The 23,331-nt window shown below is 39.5% G+C and overlaps 1 protein-coding gene across 1 annotated transcript in view; it reads left to right on the top strand.

The window, feature by feature from the left end:
- CFAP47 (cilia and flagella associated protein 47) overlaps positions 1-23,331 on the top strand; it is a 375,387-nt gene that overhangs the window by 11,473 nt on the left and 340,583 nt on the right. Inside the window, exons 2-3 of the mRNA XM_089324690.1 lie at positions 12,573-12,724; positions 16,440-16,555. Of these exons, the coding sequence (XP_089180816.1) occupies positions 12,573-12,724; positions 16,440-16,555 (268 nt within the window). The remainder of the gene's footprint in view (positions 1-12,572; positions 12,725-16,439; positions 16,556-23,331) is intronic.

Raw genomic sequence — 23,331 nt, forward strand, 5'->3', positions numbered from 1 at the left:
TATTCTAAAGAGTACATATCCCATAATTTCTTTATCCAGTCTACTCTTGATGGGCATTTAGGTCAGTTCCAGGTCTTAGCTATTGTGAATTGAGCTGCAATAAACATTAGGCTGCAGACCGCTTTTTTGTTTGCCAATTTAAACTCCTTTGGGTAAATTCCAAGGAGTGGGATGGCTGGGTCGAACGGTAGGGTTATCTTCAGGTTTCTGAGGAATCTCCAGACTGACTTCCATAGTGGCTTGACCAGTTTGCATTCCCACCAACAGTGGGTTAGTGTCCCTTTTTCCCCACATCCTCGCCAGCATCTGTTGTGGGTAGATTTCTGAATGTGAGCCATTCTAACCAGGGTGAGGTGAAACCTCATTGTGGTTTTGATTTGCATTTCCCTGATTTCTAATGACCTTGAACATTTTTTCATGTGCCTGTTGGCCATTTGGATTTCCTCTTTTGAAAAATGTCTATTGAGCTCCTTGGACCATCTCTTAATTGGGTTGTTGGTTTTGTTTTTGTGGAGTTTCTTGATCTCTTTGTAGATTCTGGTTATTAACCCTTTATCTGTTGCATAGTTTGCAAATATTTTTTCCCATTCTGTCGGTTGTCTCTTCACTCTCCTGACTGTTTCTTTTGCAGTACAGAAACTTCTCAATTTGATGCAATCCCAATAGTTGATTTTGGCTTTGACTGTCTGTGCCTCCTGGGTCTTTTCCAAAAACTCTTTGCCTGTGCCAATATCTTGAAGGGTTTCTCCAATGTTCTCTAGTAACTTGATGGTGTCAGGTCATAGATTTAGGTCTTTAATCCATGTTGAGTGGATTTTTGTGTAAGGCGTAAGGTAGGGGTCTTGCTTCATGATTCTGCACGTGGAAATCCAGTTTTCCCAGCACCATTTATTGAATAGACTGTCCTTGCTCCAGGAATTAGTTTTAGATCCTTGATCAAATCTAAGTTGGCTGTAGATGTTTGGGTTGATTTCTGGTGTTTCAATTCTGTTCCATTGGTCTATCCATCTGTTTCTGTACCAGTACCATGCTGTTTTGATTACAACTGCCCTGTAGTATGTCCTGAAATCTGGTATTGTGATGCCTCCGGCTTTGTTTTTGTTGTACAAGATTGCTTTAGCTATTCGAGGTCTCTTGTGCCTCCATATAAATTTCAGCACCAATTTTTCCAGATCTGAGAAGAAGGTCTTCGGTATCTTGATTGGTATTGCATTGAATTTATAAATTGCTTTTGGGAGAATGGACATTTTGATGATATTGATTCTTCCAATCCATGAGCATGGAACATTTTTCCATTTCTTGGTATCCTCTTCTATTTCTTTCTTTAAGGTTTTGTAATTTTCATCGTAGAGATCTTGAACGTCCTTGGTTAAGTTTATTCCAAGGTATTTGTTTTTGTAGCTATTGTGAATGGGATTGATCTTAGAAATTCTTCCTCAGCCATGGCATTGTCTGTGTATACAAAGGCTGTTGATTTTTGTGCATTGATTTTATATCCTGCTACTTTGCCAAACTCTTCTATGAGTTCCAATAGTCTCTTAGTAGAGTTCTTTGGGTCCCCTAAATACAGAATCATGTCATCTGCAAAGAGGGATAGTTTGAGTTCTTCCTTCCCAATTTGTATCCCTTTAATTTCTTTTTCTTGCCTAATAGCTCTGGCTAGAACCTCCAGAACTATATTGAATAGCAGTGGTGAGAGTGGACATCCCTGTCTGGTACCAGATCTCAGTGGAAATGCTTCCAACTTTTCCCCATTCAATAGGATGTTGGCTGTGGGTTTTTCATAGATTGCTTTGATTGTATTGAGGAATATTCCTTCCAAACCCAGTTTGCTTAGAGTTTTCATCATGAACGGGTGTTGTATTTTATCAAATGCTTTCTCGGCATCTATTAAGATAATCATATGGTTTTTCTTCTGCAGTCTGTTAATGTGGTGTATCACATTGATGGTCTTGCGCACATTGAACCATCCCTGCATACCAGGGATAAATCCCACTTGGTCTGGGTGGATGATCTTTCTGATGTGTTGTTGCATTCTATTGGCGAGAATTTTATTGAGGATTTTTGCATCTATGTTCATCAGGGATTTTGGTCTGTAATTCTCTTTCAGTGCTGCATCTTTCTCCGGCTTAGGAATTAAGGTGATGCTGGCTTCATAGAAAGAATTTGGGAGGATTCCCTCTTCTTCGATTGTTCTGAATAGTTTGAGAAGAATTGGAGTTAGTTCTTCTTTAAATGTCTGGTAGAATTCAGCAGTGAATCCATCTGGTCCTGGGCTTTTCTTTGTTGGGAGGGCCTGTATTACTGTTTCAATTTCTGTCTCAGTTATGGGTCTGTTTAGGTTTTCGATGTCTTCCTGGTTCAATTTAGGTAGGTTGCATGTGTCCAGGAATCTATCCATTTCTGATAGGTTTCCCTGTTTGCTGGCATACAAGTCCTTGTAGTAATTTCTGATGATTCTTTTTATTTCTGTGGTGTCTGTTGTTACGTTTCCTTTTTCATCTCTGATTTTATTGATTTGGGTCTTTTCTCTTCTTTTTTTAGTTAGTTGGGCCAATGGGGTGTCAATGTTGTTTATTTTTTCAAAAAACCAGCTTCTCGTTTGGCTGATTTTTTGGAATGTTTTTCTTGATTCAATCCTGTTGATTTCTTCTCTGATTTTAACTATTTCTCTTCTCCTACTAGATTTGGGTCTGGTTTGCTGTAGGTTTTCTAGATCCTTGAGGTGAATTGAAAGCTCATCTAGTTGGTGCCTTTCCAATTTCTTGATGTAGGCACCTATTGATATAAACTTTCCTCTTAACACTGCTTTTGCTGCGTCCCATAAGTTTTGGTATGTTGTGCTGTTATCCTCATTTACTTCCAGAAAGTTTTTGATTTCTCTTTTGATTTCTTCTATGACCCATTGTTCATTCAGGAGCATGTTGTTCAATCTCCATGTGTTTGCATATGCTCTAGGGATTCCTGAGTTGCTAATTTCCAACTTCATTCCTTTATGGTCTGAGAAGCTGCATGGTATGATTCTAATTCTTTTGAATTTGCTGAGACTTGCTTTATGGCCTAGTATGTGGTCAATCCTAGAGAAGGTTCCATGTACTGCTGAGAAGAATGTAAATGCTTTATGTGTATGATGAAATGTTCTGTAGATATCTGTTAGATCCATTTGGGCTATAGTGTCGTTTAAATCTACTGTCTCCTTGTTGATCTTCTGTCCTATTGATCTGTCTATTTCTGAGAGTAGAGTATTGAAGTCCCCCAGTACTATTGTATTGGGGTCTAAGTCTCCCTTTAAGTCCGTTAACAAATCTTTTAGATAAACCGGTGCCCTGTAGTTAGGTGCATATACATTGATAATTGTTATATCTTCCTGTTGAATTGATCCCTTAATCATTATGTAGTGTCCCTCTTTGTCTCTCTTAACGGTTTTTGTGGTAAAGTTTATGGTGTCTGATATTAAGATGGCTACGCCCGCTCTTTTTTCATTTCTGTTGGCATGGTATATCTTTTTCCAGCCTTTCACTTTCAGTCTGTATGGATCTTTGTTGGAAAGATGTGTTTCTTGTAAGCAGCAAATAGATGGGTTTTGTTCCTTAACCCAATCAGCCAATCGGTGTCTTTTAACTGGACAGTTCAGGCCATTCACGTTCAATGTGACTAATGATAAGTGGTAACTTTGCCCTGCCATTTGCCAAAGATAAGTTCTAATATATGCTTTGAATTCCCTGTGATCTTTTGCTGTGAGCTTTCCTTCCTTGGTTTCCTTCCTTTACCTTCTTTCATATTGATGGCCGTGTTTCTTTGTTTCTGTGTGTAACACATCTTTAAGCATCTTTTGCAGGGCTGGACGAGTGGCGACAAATTCTTTCAATTTCTGTTTGCTATGAAAAGTCTTTATTTCACCTTCATTCACAAATGATAGCTTTGCAGGATATAATATTCTGGGCTGGCAGTTTTTCTCTCTTAGTACCTGCGCTATATCTCGCCATTCCCTCCTAGCTTGTAGAGTTTCTGATGAGAAGTCAGCTGTGAGTCTGATTGGAGATCCTCTGAGAGTAATCTGACGTTTCTCTCTTGCACATTTTAGGATCTTTTCTTTATGTTTCACTGTGGAGAGTTTAATTACCACGTGTCGTGGTGAGGATCTCTTTTGGTCGTGTTTATTAGGGGTTCTGTGAGCTTCCTGTACTAGGATTTCTCTGTCCTTCTCCAAACCTGGGAAATTTTCTGCTAATATCTCACTAAAAAGGCCTTCTAATCCTTTCTCCCTCTCCATGCCTTCAGGAACTCCTAGAACCCGAATGTTGGGTTTTTTAATAGTATCCTGAAGATTCCCGACAATATGTTTTAGATTCCTAATTTCCTCTTCTTTTCTTTGGCCTGACTGTATCCTTTCCTGTTCTCTGTCTTCTAAGTCCGATATTCTCTCTTCTGCTTCACCCATTCTGTTTGTAAGGCTCTCTATTGTGTTTTTCATTTGATCTATTGAATTCTTCACTTCAGTCACTATCCCAGTTTCCTGTTGTACTAGTTGTTTCGTTTCATTTTGATTCCTCCTTAATATTTCATTTTCACGAGAGAGATTTTCTATCTTGTCCATTAAGGATTTCTGTAGTTCAAGAATTTGTTTTTGAGAACTTCTTAATGTTCTTATCAATTTTTTGAGATCTGCTTCTTGCATTTCTTCTATGTCATCATCCTCATAATCTTGAATTGGGGTGTCTTTTTCATTTGAGGGCTTCATGGTGACTTCCTTGTTTTTATTACCTTGGTTTTTGCATTTGTTATTTGGCATATTGGAGATATTTGGTTTCTTCACTGTGGTGCTTTTTCTTGTTATACTATGACTCCAGATTAAGTGGACTATCTGTTTTTGATGGATCCTTAGGGCTTGAGATGGGTGTGGCCTGAGAGCTCTTTTTGGTGTGCCAAAGGTGACACTCCCAGGTTAGGCGTGGTAAACCTCTCTCTCTCTCTTTCTTTTTTTTGATTCAAAAGGGAAGTTATTCTGCACAGCTGAACGAAGTTGGAGGTAGTTAGCAGGCAAATGATATACCCACAGGAGCCAGAGATCAGAAGCTCTTTCCCAAGGACCACACAGGGAATCTGTTTGGCCCTCAGAGTGGGCTCAAATTCTCCTTCAGTCTCCCACTGGATTGCCAAAGTTACGGAATTGTAGCGTCTCTGGAGAGTGCTCACGTGAATTCCGTGAGTTCTCTCCCCCACCGTCTCTTTTTTCACAGTCTCAGTTCAGTAGCACCACAAATTTACTAGGTCCTAATCTCCTGTTAATTCGCCCCGCCCAGAGTCAGGTTTTTCTGCTAGGCTCAGGGCTGGTGCAGACCTGAGGTCGCTCTGCTTATGACGTATGTCCAAGATGGCGCCTGCTCTTTGTCTTGCTCGCCCTTGAGAGGTGAGCGGAGAGAGAGAAACCCGTGTCCGTACCAGTCACCTTTTTTTTTTTACCCTCTCTCTCCCAGTTAGCCTGGTTAAGTCCCCCCGCCCCGGGGGTCGTTCCCTCTAGTCTCCTCTCTCCACTTGCCTGCCAGTGTCTCGGGCTATTGAGGTTCGGCTCACCTCGCGTTCCAGCGCTGGTGTGTTGAGGCTGCCGCTGGTGTCCCGAACTGTGGGCTCCCACTCCCACACTCTCCACGCAGGTCCGCTCCCCTTCCAGCGCCGATGTGTGGACTCGGAGCCCTGGACGTCCCAAGTCTCCCCAGTGTTGTCTGTGTGGCACGCACTCCCCTTCGAGCACTGGCGCGCAGAGCCTGCGGCTTGCGCAGCTCGGTCCCGCGGCTCGGCTTCCACGGCTCGGTCCCGCGGCTCGGCTTCCGCGCGGTGGGCTACCTTGTTCTCCCAGTTGGTCCTCCGATTCGCGGCCACTCAATCCAGAAGAGTTTCCTCTGCAATATTTTCCTGGTTCTTTTTTCTGGGGCTACCGTAACTCCCCTTTTATTAAACTAAATTTTCCCGGTCTATCGGTGCGCGCCCTCACTATTCCGCCATCTTGGCTCCGCCCCCTTTAGTGAATTCTGAAGTTTCATTTGTAAGGCTGACTGGGTGGTAAAGAATTATTTCAATCCCAAATGTTAATTTTGGCTTTGACTGCCTGTGCTTCAGGGGTATTTTCCAAGAAGTCTTTGCCAGTACCTATATCTTGCAGAGTTTCTCCAATGCTCTCTAATAATTTGATGGTGTCGGCTCATAGATTTAAGTCTTTAATCCATGCTGAGTGAATTTTTGTGTAAGGTGAAAGGTAGGGGTCATGCTTCATGCTTCTGCACGTGGAAATCCAATTTTCCCAGCACCATTTATTGAATAGACTGTCCTTACTCCAGGGATTGGTTTTGGATCCTTGATCAAATATAAGTTGGCTGTAGAAGTTTGGATTGATTTCTGGTGTTTCTATTCTGTTCCGTTGGTCTATCCATCTGTTTCTGTACCAGTACCATGCTGTTTTGATAACAAATGCCCTGTAGTATGTCCTCAAATCTGGTATTTTGATGCCTCCAGCTTTGTTTTTGTTGTACAAGATTGCATCAAATTGAGAAGTTTCTGTACTTCAAAAGAAACAGTCAGGAAAGTGAAGAGGCCACCAACAGAATGGGAAAAAATATTCGCAAACTATGCAACAGATAAACGGTTGATAACTAGATTCTACAAAGAAATCAAGAAACTCCACAACATCAAAACAAACAACCCACTTAAGAGGTGGGCCAAGGACCTCAATACACATTTTTCAAAAGAGGAAATCCAAATGGCCAACAGACACATGAAAAAATGTTCAAGATCACTAGCAATCAGGGAAATGCAAATCAAAACCACAATGAGGTTTCACCTCACCCCGGTTAGAATGGCTCACATGCAGAAATCTACCAACAACAGATGCTGGCGAAGATGTGGGGAAAAAGGGACACTAACCCACTGTTGGTGGGAATCCAAACTGGTCAAGCCACTATGGAAGTCAGTCTGGAGATTCCTCAGAAACCTGAAGATAACCCTACCGTTCGACCCAGCCATCCCACTCCTTGGAATTTACCCAAAGGAATTTAACTTGGAAAACAAACAAGCTGTCTGCACTCTAATGTTTATTGCAGCTCAATTCTCAATAGCTAAGACCTGGAACCAACCCAAATGCCCATCAAGAGTAGACTGGATAAAGAAATTATGGGACATGTACTCTATAAAATACTATTCAGCAGTCAAAAACAACGAAATCCGGTCATTTGCAACAAGATGTAGGAATCTGGAACACATCATGCTGAGTGAAGTAAGCCAGTCCCAAAGGGACAAATATCACATGTTCTCCCTGATTGGTGACAACTAACTAAGCACCAAAGGGGAAACCTGTTGAAGTGAAATGGACACTATGAGAAACAGTGACTTGATCAGCTCTTGTGCTGACTGTTGATGTACAATGTAATACTTTATCCATTTTAGTATTTTCTCTTTGTTTTGTTCTAGTACTATTGGTTGAACTCTGTGATTAACACACAATTATTCTTAGGTGTTTAAATTTTAACTGAAAAGTGATCCCTGTTAAATATAAGAGTGGGAGTAAGAGAGGGAAGAGATGTACAATTTGGGACATGCTCCATCGGACTCGCCCCAAATGGTGGAGTTAGAATCATGCCAGGGGATCCCAATACAATCCCATCAAGGTGGCATGTATCGATGCCATCTCACTAGTCCAAGTGATCAATTTCAGTTCACAATTGATCCCAGTGATAGGTCTAAGAGTCAAAGGGATCACACAAACAAGTCTAGTGTCTGCTAAAACTAGCTGATAGAATCAAAAAGGGAGAGAACGATCCATCATGGGAAGTGGGATACACAGTAGACTCATAGAATGGTAGATGTCCTAAATAGCACTCTGGCCTCAGAATCAGCCCTTAAGGCATTCGGATATGGCTGAAGAGCCCATGAGAGTATTTTAGGCATCGAAAGCCAAGACACCCTCAGAAAAAAAAAAAAAAAAAAAAGAAGACCTAAATGGAAGATCTCTGCGAGTGAGATCCCAGTGGAAAGAACAGGGCCATCAAAGAAGGAGGTACCTTTCTCTGAAGGGAGGAGAGAACTTCCACTTTGACTATGACCCTGTTGGAATAAGATCGAAGTCAGCGAACTCAAAAGGCTTCCATAGCCTTGGCAACTCATGACTAGAGCCTAGGGAGATTACTGATGCCATAAACAATAGTGTCAAATTGTTAAGTCAAGAACAGGAGTCACTGTGTACTTACTTCTCATGTGGGATCTTGTCGCTCCTCCTCTTCGTGGAGGAACCACACAGGACCCTGCGCTGTTCTTTCGTCTGCCCGGCCCTCCCCGGGTTTGCTGCTGGTTCTTCCCAGGTTGGCTACCGTCCCTTCCACCTCCATGGAAGGGTGGTTCCCCCTAGCCACTTTCCCCACTTCCGCGGGGGAGCGGCACACCGCCGGCTGGCTCTCTCGGGGGCTGCTCAGGTGTTCCTTCAGATAGATGTTCCTGGTGCATGTTGTCTCTCTCCTCCTTTATAGTCCTCTTCCACCAATCCCAACTCTGCTACCCACACGCCAAGTACGCTGCTCTCCTGCAATCAGGAGCAGGTCCTGCTGTTTATTGGTTGAACTGGAGGCAGCTGTGTAGAAGCTGTTTCCTCCCTTCTCAGTGCCATATTGTGGGAGAGCAGATGCATAGAATAAGTCTTAATTCCAGTAACTTAGTCTAGTCCAAGTTGCTCCCAGTTGCTCCCCACAGGATCTCTCCTTTGTGTGTTGTCCAATGTGAAGTAATGCTATAACTAGTACTGAAACAGCATTTTACACTTTGTGTTTCTGTGTGGGTGCAAACTGATGAAATCTTTACTTAATATATACTGAACTGATCTTCTGTATATAAAGATAATTGAAGATGAATCTTGATGTGAATCGAATGGGAGAGGGAGCGGGAGATGGGAGGGGTGTGAGTGGGAGGTAAATTAGGTGGGGGGAAGCCATTGTAATCCATTAACTGTACTTTGAAAATTTATATTTACTAAATAAAAAATAAAAGAAAAAAGAATTATTTCAAACTTTGTTTGCCTTTGAAGGCCTTTATTTCACTTTCATTTATGAATGAGAGCTTTTCTGATAATATATTCTGGGTTGGCAAGTTTTTTCTTTTACTACTTAGAATCTATCTCTCTATCCTCTACAAGTCTATAGCATTTCTGTCAGGATCTCCCCCTCCGGGAACTGGCCAGGTTGCCACGAAGGAAGTCGAGGAGTCTGAGGAAGGTCAAGCTAAACACACTTTATTGGTACTCTAGGCGACTAGGAGGAGAGATCACTCAAGCCAACTCCTGCAAGCACTAGGCACTAGGACCAGGAGCTTCTCCCCGTGGGCACAAGCACTACAGACCGGGGAGAGAGGCTGAGCAACCTCTGGTTTACATCGTCTGAGTGTCCCCTTATATACAGTTTCTAGAGGCTAGCCCTGCCCACACACACTGACCTCCCAGGGTCCCATATTCATGGCACCGACAGTTTGTGGTTTGTGGTTAGGCCACTTATGAGCTAGCGTGGTTACCTTTCTACTGCGCAGTTACTTTCTTTCAAACGGTGCTACAGTTACTTTCTCCTTGAATGGCTCCCTAACAGTTTCTGTTAAGAAATATGCCATCGGGCCTGGCACTGTGACTCACTTGGCTAATCCTCCGTCTTCGGCACTGGCATCCCATATGGGTGCCTGCTTCTAGTCCCAGCTGCCCCTCTTCCAGTCCAGCTCTCTGCTGTGGCCCGGGAGTGCAGTGGAGGATGGCCCAAGTACTTGGGCTCCTGCACCCGCATGGGAGACCAGGCGGAGGCACCTGGCTCCTGGTTTCGGATTGGCACAGTGCCAGCCGTAGTGGCCACTTGGGGGGTGAACCAACGGAGGGAAGACCTTTCTCTCTGTCTCTCTCTCTCTCTCTCTCACTGTCTGTAACTCTGCCTGTCAAATAAATAAATAAAAAATCTAAAAAAAAAAGAAATCTGCCATCAATCTGATGGGAGTTCCTTTACAGTTGATCTGACCTTTCTCTCTTAAAAGTTTTAGCATATTTTCTTTATATTTTATTTTTGAAAGTTTGTGTATAATATGTTCTGGCAAGGATCTTTTCTGATCATGCCTATTTGGAGTACTATGTGTTTTCTCTATGAGATGGCCAGTTCTTTCTCCAAATTGGGGGAATTTTCCATTATTTAACTGAATAGGTTTTTAAGCCATTCATTTTATCTATACAATCAGAGTCACTTTATGGTTTCCCATATATTCTAAACTCTGTTTTTGGCCTTTCTAATTTTTTCTTCTTGTCCTACTGAGATCTTTCTTAAGACCTGTACTTTGAGTTGGATATTCTTTCTTCTGTCTTATCAAGTCTGTTGTTATAGCTTTCAACTGTATTTTTTATTTGACTTACTGAATAGTTCATTTCTTTTTTTAAAACTTTTATTTAATAAATATAAATTTTGAAAGTACAACTTTTGGATTATAAAGGCTTTTTCCCCCATAACCTCCCTCCCACCCACAACCATCCCATCTCCCACTCCCTCTCCCATCCCATTCAGATCAAGATTCATTTTCAATTATCTTTATATACAGAAGATATACTAAGTAAAGATTTCAACAGTTTGCACCCACACAGAAACAAAAAGTATAAAGTACTGTTTGAGTACTAGTTATTCCGTTAATTCTCATAGTACAACTCATTAAGGGCAAAGGTCCTACATGGGGAGCAGGTGCTCAGTGACTCCCGTTGTTGATTTAACGATTGACACTCTTATTTATGACATCAGTAATCACCCGAGGTTCTTGTCATGAGCTGCCAAGGCTATGGAAGCCTCTTGAGTTCACCTACTCTGACCTTATTTAGACAAGGTCATAGTCCAAGTGGAAGTTCTCTCCTCCCTTCAGAGAAAGGTAGCTCCTTCTTTGATGTCCCATTCTTTCCACTGGGATCTTACTCACAGAGATCTTTCATTTAGTTTTTTTTTTTTTTTTTTTTTTTTTGCCAGAGTGTCTTGGCTTTCCATGCCTGAAATACTCTCATGGGCTCTTCAGCCAGATCTGAATGCCTTAAGGGCTGATTCTGAGGCCAGAGTGCTGTTTAGGACATCTGCCATTCTCTGAGTCTGCTGTGTATCCCGCTTCCCATGTTGGATTGTTCTCTCCTTTTTAATTCTATCAGTTATTATTAGCAGACACTGGTCTTGTTTATGTGATCCCTTTGACACTTAATCCTATCTTTATGATCAATTATGAACTGAAACTGATCACTTTGACTAGTGAGATGGCATTGGTACATGCTACCTTGATGGGATTGAATTGGAGTCCCCTGACACATTGCTAACTCTACCATTAGAAGTAAGTCGGATTGAGCATGTCCCAAATTGTACATCTCCTCCCTCTCTTATTCCCACTCATATTTAACAGGGATCATGAATAGTTCATTTCTAATGTTTCTCTTTATATATCTCTCTGAAAAATTTCTTCTCCATGTTGAGTACTGATTTCCTTATTTACCTGTTTCTCTGTGTTGCTTAGTAACTTTACAATCATTCTTTTGCATTTTTTTTACAGACATTTCATCAGTCTCCTCCTCATCATAGTCCTATGTTAATGTATTATTGTGTTGATTTTGGGGAGTCATATTGCCTTCATTGTTCATCAATATTCATGTTTCTGTGTTGATTTTTGTACTTCTAGGGAGTCTGTTGTTACTATCTCCTTTGGAGAATTTTTTTTCTTTTTTAATTTAAGAACTCTTTCTGGAAATTGCCTCCAGGTCTAGTGGAAAGCCTAGGGCTTACACTTGAGTTACTGAGGTGTGTATAGGGTTGGGCCAGGGAGCTCTGGATACCATTTGTGGGTAGAGCAAGAGTCCAGGATGATACCCAAGATGGTTATGATGGAGTTCCTCTGGCTATAATCAGTGTGGAGAGGGATGTTGGAGCCAACTAGTGTGTTCACAGTTCTGGCCCTTCTCTGTGCTTGGGTGAACCAGCTGATTCACAGCATAGAATGAGTTCATGGTAACAGTGTACCTCACCCACCTAGGTGAGCGGACCCTACAGAGCACAAACCCACCCCATAGTATGTAGCTCTACTCTTCCCCAAGATCTGTCCCCAGCATTCAGGGAACTCTCTGCTGTCAGACTGGGCAGGTGAATCAGAACCCAGGCACAACCCATTACTGTTTTATTTATATGGCTCATGCCCAGAACTCCCACTGTCACAGGGTATAAGGGGTCCACTCTTTCCTGCAGGCTGCCTTGGCCCTGACCCCAGTGCTGGCAGCAGTGAGATTCCCAGATGATCCCTGAGTCAGGACAGAGTTCAGCTGTGACTGCCTCACAGAAAAATGAGTCTGAAGTCAGTGGGGACTGTGAAATTATCCCTCAGTCAAGGCCACCAGTGGTGGGAACTCTGGCGGCCTCCTCTCACTGTACCCTGGAAAGATGATGCTTCTAAGCCAGAAAGACCTGATTTAATAACATACAATACTATCTATAGCTGCTCAAAAGAGTTCCTTATAAGAAGTTAAGATGTATAATTTGATTCTTTCTCTCCCCCTGAAGTTTAAATTGGTTTTGACCAATCTGGAAAAAGAACTTGCTTCTGGCCTTCAGATGACCGCTATAGTGGAATATCATCCTGACAAAGATGTAGACACTTCTGATCAACTACATATTTCAATAGGAAATAAAACAATAGTAATTCCTCTGATTGGGTATGTAAACTTTCTATATCATGATGGCATTTTGAACACTTCAAATAAAAAGTAAATCAAAGCAATGTTCAATTTTTTTTTTCTGACTTGTATCTATAGTTTCCTTATAGCTGAATCTAAAGGGCAAATTTTTAGAAAATTATAGTATTTGTAACAAATTTAAAACCTTGTTTTTTTCTTTAATAATGATAAAATATTGAACAATTATTTCATTATAATTTTTGACTAATATCATATTAGCTTCCTAAGTTTTAAATAAAGCAGATGTTGGCTTCAAAAAAAAATGCTACTATTTTGTGTTTGGTGAAAAATGTGGGTGTATACAGTGAGTATAACATGAAATGAGTGAATTTTTTATAGATTAACTTTGAGACGAATTGTTCATCTGACTAGGGTGAATGATGATTCATTTGATTTCCTTTTATAGTGAAAAAATATACTTCTGTTTATTGTGAAATTACCTATTGAAATTAGAGTTAAATTTAAAGTATTTTTATTCACTTATATATAAATTTATAATATATGACTTGCTTTCCTCAGGAAAAAAAATTTCCATTGGTGTTATTCTTTTTTTTTTTTTTTTTGACTGGCAGTGTGGACAGTGAGAGAGAGACAGAGAGAAAGGTCTTCCTTTTCTGTTGGTTCACCACCCCCCATGGCCGCTGCGGCCAGTGTGCTGCAGCCAGCGCACCGCACTGATCCGAAGCCAGGAGCCAGGTGCTTCCCCTGGTCTCCCATGTGGGTGCAGGGCCCAAGGACTTGGGCCATCCTCCACTGCACTTCCCTGGCCACAGCAGAGAGCTGGCCTGGAAGAGGAGCAACCAGGACCAGAACCTGGCACCCTGACCGGGACTAGAACCCGGGCTGCCGGCGCTGCAGGTGGAGGATTAGCCTATTGAGCAGCGGCACTGGCTGTGTTATTCTTTTGTCCCTATTGTCCATCACCTGCAGAATTAATATTGAAATATTTCTGCTTATTACATGATATTAGGCATATGCCTTTTTATAATTTCTCTTATATCACTTCATTTATATAAACTTACTGAAATCTGCAATTATTTTGGCTTTGTGTTATTAAGAATTTCTAATCTACCAGAACATCTCACTCTATATAGGAATCAAACAGTTGACATATGGTAGGAGAGGAACAAACTACTAACACAATTATATTTTTATTCATAATTATATTTTTATTTATAAACATAAATAATATTATATTTCAATATTGTATTTACATTTCTATTTCATTTTATTTATATTTTCTTTATATTTCAATATTCTATTTTTAGTTATATTTCAATTTACATTTTTTTTCAGAATTTTATTCTATTTTTTTTAATTTTTATTTAATGAATATAAATTTCCAAAGTACGATTTATGGATTACAATGGCTTCCCCCACATACCGTCCCTCCCACCCACTACCCTCCCCTTTCCCACTCCCTCTCCCCTTCCATTCACATCAAGATTCATTTTCGATTATCTTAATATACAGAAGATCAGCTTAATATACATTAAGTAAGGATTTCAACAGTTTGCTCCCACACAGAAACATAAAGTGAAAAAATAATAGATGATTTTTTTAAATGATGATGAAATCAGATCAGACCTATTGTCATGTTTAATCCCAGTGAGAGTCAAGTTGGGAGTTGATAATTTCTTTTTTTTTCTTTTTTTTTTTTTACAGAGGATCAGTTTAGTATGCATTAAGTAAAGATTTCAACAGTTTGCACCCACATAGACACACAAAGTGAAATATATTGTTTGAGTACTCATTTTAGCATTAAATCTCAATGCACAGCACATTAAGAACAGAGATCCTACATGAGGAGTAAGTGCACAGTGACTCCTGTTGTTGACTTTACCAATTGACACTCCTGTCTATGGCATCAGTAATCTCCCTATGCTCCAGTCATGAGTTTCCAAGGCTATGGAAGCCCTCTGAGTTCTCCGACTCTTATCTTGTTTAGACAAGGTCATAGTCAAAGTGGAGGTTCTCTCCTCCCTTCAGAGAAAGGTACCTCCTTCTTTGAAGACCTGTTCTTTCCACTGGGATCTCACTCACAGATATCTTTTTGCCAGAGTGTCTTGGCTTTCCATGCCTGAAATACTCTCATGGGCTTTTCAGCCAGATCCGAATGCCTTTAGGGCTGATTCTGAGGCCAGAGTGCTATTTAGGACATCTGCCATTCTATGAGTCTGCTGAGTATCTCACTTCCCATGTTGGATCACTCTCCCCTTTATTTATTCTATCGGTTAGTGTTAGCAGGTACTAGACTTGTTTATGTGCTCCCTTTGACTCTTAGTGCTTTCATTATGATCAATTGTGAACTGAAATTGATCACTTGGAATAGTGAGATGGCATTGGTACATGCCACCTTGATGGGATTGAATTGGAATCCCCTGGTATGTTTCTAACTCTACCATTTTTAGTTATATTTCAATTTACATTTTGAAATATAGGTAGAGACATTATTGGTGCATTCTGCACTTGAGATACCTGTTACTGGCACTGAGATTTACTTGTTTTTACCATATATGAAGAGAAGGTTTGGAGATTCTTCTGTCTTTGAAAACATAAATTTAGCCTTATTCCCACAATGTGTCCCTTTCTCCTCAGAGGTCTATTCTCACATTTGCAACATAAGTACGGCACCACCCTCTTTATGTGTGGTGGGCAGGACTGAAGGAAGATATGTATGTGTGTGGGGGAATGGAGGTTGATGATATATGTCATTCTGAAGAAAATTTGGAATTTGGATGATTATAAAGCATTACATGTTGTTATAAGAAACAAAACATACCCCTTGTGTGTTTTTTCCAAGAAATAACATTTTACAAAAATCTAGGCTAATACTACAACCATGAAACTGACCTTGATACAATCCACATATCTTATTAAGATCACCACAGCTTTAGCTGGAAGTGTGTGTGTGTGTGTGTGTATGTGTGTGTGTGTGTATGTGTATGTGAGAGTGAGAGAGAGGGAGAATCTGTGTTACTGAATTTTATCTATATAATTCTATCACCTAGGTATGTTCTTGTATCCTTAAACATAGTCAAGACACTGAACATTTCCAATGTAACCTTCTACTTTATTATAACTACATGTGTCTCACCTCGCTTCTGCCTCACATCCACCAGCCCTGAACTGTGGGAGTTGATTATCTATTTTCCATTTCCAACATTTTATTTCTCAAATATGTTCTATAAATTGAATCACACAGTATGTAACCTTTTGGAATTGGCTTTTATTTTGTGCTTTTCAAAATATCGAGAGTCTCTCTCCCTCCCTCTCCTCTCATTTCTCTCCCCACCTTATGCACACAGGTATCCAGATATCTATTTTCTTTCTATCATTTGTCGTCGTCATCAATCATCATCATCATCATTTTTATCTATTATGAGAGGTCCTCAGAAAATTTAAGGAAAACTGATATCATGAAAAAACTGTACATGAATCTAAAAGCTTTTGTATGAAAATAAACTTATTTTAATTCTATTTTCCATTAACTTTTTGAAGTATCCTTATATATGAATGTATGTTGCTGTGTGCATGAAATACTAGTATTCTGCATCCACCTAAAAAATCATTGGTATCAAGTACATTGATATATATATATATGTGTGTGTGTATATATATATCCCTGTAGATTTAAGTATGCATTTTATGGTTGCTAAAATTAATTATGTGGCTCTTTTTTCTCCTCTCCTAGGTTGATTCCATACTGTCAGTTGGAAATTGAGTCAGAAGTTCATTTTGGCAGATTGGTTGCCAATAGTAAAGTATATTGTAAAGAGATTAATATCTTCAACCATGGCAGAGCTCCAGGTAAATACTTGCTGTCGTATAAATTCACTTACAATTATTGTTTGAAATGTATATGTTATATAATTAATATTCTCTGACTCATCAAAAATATCTATCCTTTGATATATGTCAAAACCTAAAAACAAGTATTACTCCAAAGGAATCATAGGCAATAGTTCAGGAAAAATGAAGCTACCTTGTTCATGATCCTCATTAACACAGCTTGATCATCAGAAGCCTGGTGATTTTCTTGAAGGTCAGAGGTAGTACGGCATTGTAGAAGGGACCTGGTCCTTGGAGCTGTTCAAAAACAGAATGACAGCATGGTGTCCTACTAACTGTGTGATATGGGGCAAGTGTCTTTATGGATTTTGAACTTGAGATTCCTCATTCATAACCTGGGGTTAATAAATGGATGGCTGGGATGGGCACTGTGGTGCAGCACATTAAGCTACCTCTTGAGTCTCTCACATCCCATGTTGGAGTGCCGATTTGAACCCTGGCTGCTTCAGATCCACCTCCCTGCTGCAGTGGCTAAGAAGTAGTGGAAGATGGCTGAAGTACCCGAGTTCCTGCCACCCATGTGAGAGACCCAGATGGAGTTCTGGCTCCTGGCTTCAGCATGCCCAGCCCCAGCTATTGTGCATCTGAGGAGTGAATCACTGGATGGAAGATTCATTTTCTCTCCCTCCCTCCCTCCCTCTTTGTCTTTCTCCATAAGTTTCAAGTAAATAAGTAAATCTTTAAAAATACATATTTGGGGGCCGGCGCTGTGGTGCAGTGGGTTAACGCCCAGGCTTGAAGTGCCGGCATCCTGTATGGGCACCAGATCGAGATCCAGCTGCTCCACTTCCTGTACAGCTCTCTGCTATGGCCCGGGAAAGCAGTAGAAGATGGCCAGAGTCCTTGGGTCCCTGCACCCATGTGGGAGACCCGGAAGAAGCTCCTGGCTTCGGGTCAGCACAGCTCCAGCCATTGCAGCCATCTGGGGAGTGAACCATCGGATGGAAGACTCACACTCACTCTCTCTCTCTTTCTCTCTCTCTCTCTCTGCCTCTCCTCTCTCTGTAACTCTTTCAAATAAATAAATCTTTAAAAAATACATATATGATGGTTATTTATGCACATACTTAAGGTTACAGCGTTGCACCTGGTTCATTATAGCTACTTAATAAATATTCCCCTTCTCTGCCATATTCAACTTTGAATTTACATCGTAGTTTCTAGAAGGCTTTTATTCGTATTTTGTTGAAAGAATAGATGATTGTATCTTCTGCAGCCTGCATTTTTTAGGGATCTTACTTTGGCCTCAGAGTTTCCATAAAAGGTATGTGTCTTTCCGTATTATTCACGCACACTTTTCACTGATGATTTTCGGTATACCTAAGATCACTCATCCCTTCACTCTCATGATTAGATAGGTGGCAGCATCTGGGATTGCAAGATTTTCATTTCTCCCAATATAATATGAGGACTAGCGCTAGACAGGAGGTTATTTCTCTCTGAGACTGCTTGAATATATAAAACAGGTCTTAAAACCAAACTGCTTTTCCACTAACTGAGTTTGTTTTCGGAGGCTTCCTGATTGTGCGTTGGGAATTGTTGAGACAAAGGTAGTCTGTCATTTTACTGGTTTCTTCCTGGGACTAACACTGGCAAGTATTCCTCATTGAATGTTGCTATTTTCACTTTCCATGCTTTTGTTTTTAAAAAGCGTGTTTTGTTTTTGATGCTTGTAGGTTCATTCATAATTTGACTTCAACATTAAGGATGCAGTCTCTTAAGGGAAATGATTATGGGCTGCATAGTGCTTTCACCTCTCTGGTTATATTTTAGAACAGTGATATATAAATGAGATATTTTTATTTGTATCATTTTACTTTACAAACATTCTCTTAACTATTGCCTGTTTAAAATCCTTCAGATTTTTATTCTCAATACTAAATTTCCTTTCTATCCTGAAATATCACTAAACTGTTGTTTTATTATAAAGGAAAGCTTTCTGTAAGTAAAAAGTTAATGATTATAATTTTTATTTATTACCTAATATTTTTCTCAATAATAAAACAAGTAAAATTAAACTGCAGATCTGAGGCCATACATTTTTAAAAAAGGCACATTAGCTTTTAGTATTATGTTAATATTTTGTATGTATGTAGTAATTGCAATAACTGGGTTAGATTTGTTATGATTGAATACTCTGAACTATTAATATTATCTCGCAAACTGATATAAATTATTACTAATAAATCACGTTTTCTTTTTTAAAAACTTATTTGAAAGGCAAAGGGACAAAGAGAGATATCCCATCCATTGGTTCACTCCCCAAAATGCCTGCAACAGCCAAGGCCGAGCCAAGGACAAGATAAGGAGCCAGGAACTCAATTCAGGTCTCCTATGTTGGTGACAGGGACCAAATTAATTGAACCATTGCCAGATGCCTTCCAGGTTATGCATTAATAAGAAGCTGGAATTGGGAGCAGAGCCAGGACTCAAACCTGGACACTCTGATATAGGACACGAGTTCCCCAAATGTCATCTAAACTGCTACACCAAACACTTTCCCAGCGAATCATATTTTCTCAGGGTTAACTTTGTCCCATATTCTCAGATTTGAATCATATTATTTTTTTTACATTATAAAAATTGATTGTATGCATTTTATTCATAGTAGTGAATGCCTGTAAGATGTTATAAAGTCCTTATTATCTAAAAGCACATATATAAATATTCATGATAGCAACAATGTACAAATACATTATGAAGAAAAACACTTATGTGGAAAATGTATTCAACAACCAAAGATTATTTTAATAACTTTTAAAAGCATTTTATGTGACAAATATTTTAGTTTTAGAGTAAACATTCAAATGCTTACAAATATTTATCTCTATATACATATATGTATATACTTACATATAATTAAAAACAGATTCAGCATGTTTATGATTTGTACTGTTTTGTTTTCTCTTTCTGATAGTGTCAATGGAGTTATTACTTTTGATTTTGTGGATCCCTAAATTTGTATATGTAACCATTTTTTGATGGTTAATAGTTTCTTATGCAGTAAACATCTGTGGATGGTTGAATACATTTTATTTTCCCTTTATAAAAATGACACCCAACTTTACTCCTGACCATGAAGAGCAGCACTTTTCATGTTTTCTGAAATTACATGGTTCATTCTTTTAAGATGTAATATTAGTACTTTGTGAGTTGATGAAGTCCATGCTACTTTTTATCATTTTATGATATGATAATACACCTATTATTTCTCAGCTTTTGTCACTGAGAATTGAAAAAGAAACATTACTTTTTTATTTTTTTTAAAGATTTATTTTATTTCTTTGAAAGACAGAGTTTCAGAGAGAGGTAGAGACAGAGAGAGAGGTCTTCCATCCTCTGGTTCACTCCCCAGATGGCCACAATGGCTGGAGCTAGGCCAATCCAAAGCCAGGAGCCAGGAGCTTCTTCCAGGTCTCCCACAAGGGTGCAGGGGCCCAAGGACTTGGGCCATCTTCTACTGCTTTCCCAGGCCATAGCAGAGAGCTGGATCGGAAGAGGAGCTGCTGGGACTAGAACCAGCGTCCATATGGGATGGCAGCGTTTCAGGCCAGGGTGTTAACCTGCTGAGCCACAGTGCTGGCCCCGAAACATTACTATTTTAGTATTCTTTGAATTGCAATCATTTCCTCCTTTGCCTGATAATCCTTGATTATTTGAGTAGATATTTCTACTACATAGTCATTAAAGGCCCCAAATATGACCCTTACACATCGTTTCTGTTTTTGAACAGCTTCCTCAGGATTCATCATCCTTAAAAGTTATTCAGGTTACTGTGCCCAAAATATATGGCTTTTCAATTGCTTTAATGTGCACTCCCCTCTCTCAACTAATCAACAGCATCATCTCCTTTCTTCACTGTCTAGAAAAGCCTGTCATCTGTAAACCAGGACATTTGCTAAATTGGACCCAACCTAGGAATGATCTGCAGAATCTTCCTTAGTCACCCAGTAAAGCACTCCATACTCAAACTCAATGCATGATTTGTCTTTAGTTTTGTTTTCTTGTAAACAAATACGGAATCTCAAAAAATTTTATGCATAATACAAATGCATGACATATAGCCAACACTCAATAAACTTTTATTTCATTGATTTGGTTCAGTGATCTTTCAGAATTTCAGTAAGAAACCATTAAGCTTTCAAAGATAGGTGATTGAACTCATAAGTAACATGTTTAATCCTATATCCCAATTCTGGAAAGTCTTCAAAAATTAGTCATTTGGAATTTGTGGAGCCTGGTATATCTTGGTGGTGTTAGAATCAATGAAACTTTAGAAAACTACGTAAGAAGTAGCAATACTGCAAAGTACATGATATTTGGCTTTCTATAGCATCCTGTTAAACTGCAGACTGGTCACCCTGGCTTGATCTTCCAGATATTTTGTATCAAAATTCTACTTCACAGATAATCTATGAAGTATTTTTGAGGGGCATAGTCAAGGTGAAAACGTGCACTTCATCATTCCATGTCTATACTGCTTCTCTAGAGAAAGTATTCAGAGCCAGATTCAAAAACAACACAGATTTTGTGGAAAAGACCATCCATGTCATCCATAGGTGTGGGTCGTCTTACATCTTATTTGCTCCCTTAGGACTTATCATTGTGCAGGTCTATTTATTTTCCATAAGTTATTAGCAACATTTGACATAGTTTGTCAATGCTGTCTTCTTGGGGAGACAAAATAAAACCAATGAAATCAAAACTTTCTTTTCTGTGACCTCCCTCACTATCATAAATTGAGAAGTGCTTAACAGCACAGGCTCTGGCGTGAAGTTGACCAGAAGCCAAATCAAGGTTGTACCTTTTACTAGCTGGGAGTTCTTGAACAAGGAATTTGTTCTTCCTGAAGATTCATTGCCTCATAGAGATATCATAGAGATAAATATATTGCCTTCCTACTTTCATTGTGGTGACAGTTAATAAAATGCTTAGCACACTCTGACATATATATTGTTCAATAAATATTGCCTATTGGTGTTATGTTATTATTTTTCTACAATTTTCTTTTGTATACTGCTCTTCTTTGTTTTTATTCATACATTAAATATATTTCATTTTTTTCCTTTTCTCAAATTCTATTTTAAATTTTTTCTTTTATTTAATAAATATGAATATCGAAAGTACAACTTTTGGATTATAGTGGCTTTTTCCGCACATAGCCTCTTTCCCACCCACAAAAACATCACATCTCCTACTCCCTCTCCCATCCCATTCTTCATTAAGATTCATTTTCAATTATCTTTATATACAGAAGATCAACTTAGTATATACTAAGTGAAGATTTCAACAGTTTGCACCCACACAGAAACACAAAGTATAAAGTACTGTTTGAATACTAGTTTTACTGTTAATTCACATAGTACAACTCATTAAGGACAGAGATCCTACATGGGGAGTAAGTGCACAGTGACTCCTGTTGTTGATTTAACAATTGACACTCTTGTTTGTGGCATCAGTAATCACCTGAGGCTCTTGTCATGAGCTGCAAGTCTATGGAAGCCTCTTGAGTTCACCTACTCTGACCTTACTTAGACAAGGCCATAGTCCAAGTGGAAGTTCTCTCCTCCCTTCAGAGAAAGGTACCTCCTTCTTTGATGTCCCATTCTTTCCACTGGGATCTTACTCACAGAGATTTTTCATTTAGGTAATTTTTTTTTTTTTTTGCCAGAGTGTCTTGGCTTTCCATGCCTGAGAAACTCTCATGGGCTTTTCAGCCAGATCTGAATGCCTTAAGGGCTGATTCTGAGGCCAGAGTGCTGTTTAGGACATCTGCCATTCTCTGAGTCTGCTGTGTATCCCGCTTCCCATGTTGGATTGTTCTCTCCTTTTTAATTCTATCAGTTATTATTAGCAGACACTGGTCTTGTTTATGTGATCCCTTTGACACTTAATCCTATCTTTATGATCAATTATGAACTGAAACTGATCACTTTGACTAGTGAGATGGCATTGGTACCTGCCACCTTAATGGGAATTGGAATCCCATGACCCGTTTCTAGCTCTACCATTAGGGGTAAGTCCGAGTGAGCGTGTGCCGCACTGTACATCTCCTCCCTCTCTTATTCCCACTCTTTGTTTTTAACAGGGATCAATTTTTAGTTAAATTTAAACACCTAAGAATAATTGTGTGTTAATTACAGAGTTCAACCAATGGTATTAAGTAGAACAAGAAATACCAGAAGAAATAATATAGTAAGCTGTTCCTCGACAGTCAGGACAAGGGCTGCTCATATTTCAAATATAAGCGTTCCTTAGACATTGCCATGTATCCTCATGCTTTCTCAGTGAACATGCCCTACCTGGGCAATCACTTCCATTATTTTTATTTCAATGACTATTCACATATATATAATACTGAGCCATCAGAATCTCTCCAATACTTCTCCCCTTCTGTCTTTCATTGAGTGTTACCATGATGTTTTTTGGCAAGTCAGTAACTTGACAAACTCCTCTATACCTGTCTTCTCCACCTTCTACCCCCTTATATGTATCAAATAATAGAGCTATCTGTTCACTTCCTAATTAAGTCAGTAATGTTATTTTCTCTGCTGCATCACTGCATCGCTACTTCATTACAATAAGCCATCTTCTATTGCCTAGTGACTATACCAATGTAAATTAGTTCATAGAAGTCACCTGTTATCTGCTTTAGTTCATTTCTCACACATTATCCAGTGTCATATGTGAAAAGAAGTAAAAAATTGATCACACAAGTTCCACTTGCAACATTC

This window comes from Oryctolagus cuniculus, chromosome X (assembly GCF_051225735.1).
Source record: "Oryctolagus cuniculus isolate XC-2025 breed Fujian yellow rabbit chromosome X, ASM5122573v1, whole genome shotgun sequence".
Taxonomy (NCBI): Eukaryota; Metazoa; Chordata; class Mammalia; order Lagomorpha; family Leporidae; genus Oryctolagus; species Oryctolagus cuniculus.